The sequence below is a fragment of the Etheostoma spectabile genome, chromosome 21, assembly GCF_008692095.1.
Source record: "Etheostoma spectabile isolate EspeVRDwgs_2016 chromosome 21, UIUC_Espe_1.0, whole genome shotgun sequence".
Classification (NCBI taxonomy): domain Eukaryota; kingdom Metazoa; phylum Chordata; class Actinopteri; order Perciformes; family Percidae; genus Etheostoma; species Etheostoma spectabile.
Window position 1 is genome coordinate 8,880,275 of NC_045753.1, and position 358 is coordinate 8,880,632.

Here is a 358-nt window from a genome sequence, read left to right on the forward strand (position 1 = left end):
GTGTAGAGCTGCTCCATGGCTGTGATCAGAGTCTCCATGGGTGGAGGGTCCATGAAGTTAAAAGCGAGGAGGTCATTTATACCCATGGCCTGGGGAGGGGAGGAGAACAAAGGGGGATAGTAAGAAAACCACAGTGACAATAATGGTGATGCCTAAAAGAATATAATAATAACTGGGCAACAGAGTCATGAATTGTGTTCAGATTAAAATCTCCATATAAAAAGGCAAAGCAACACCCTTGCTTATGTTTTATCACAACCCCAAAAAGCAGTTAGACAGATGGGAACGGATTAACGTAAATTACCTTCAGAGACAGCACAGTGCTGGCCAAGTTGGTTCTCTGGATCTCAGGCACGTT

At 44.1% G+C, this 358-nt stretch overlaps 1 protein-coding gene across 1 annotated transcript in view; it reads right to left on the minus strand.

Annotated features, from left to right (window-relative positions):
• Nucleotides 1–358, minus strand: part of LOC116670816 (ATP-dependent RNA helicase DHX8-like) — a 10,019-nt gene that overhangs the window by 2,238 nt on the left and 7,423 nt on the right. Inside the window, 2 exon segments of the mRNA XM_032501496.1 lie at nt 1–89; nt 305–358. The exon segment at nt 1–89 is cut by the window's left edge and continues 49 nt beyond it; the exon segment at nt 305–358 is cut by the window's right edge and continues 114 nt beyond it. Coding sequence (XP_032357387.1) covers nt 1–89; nt 305–358 — 143 coding nt within the window.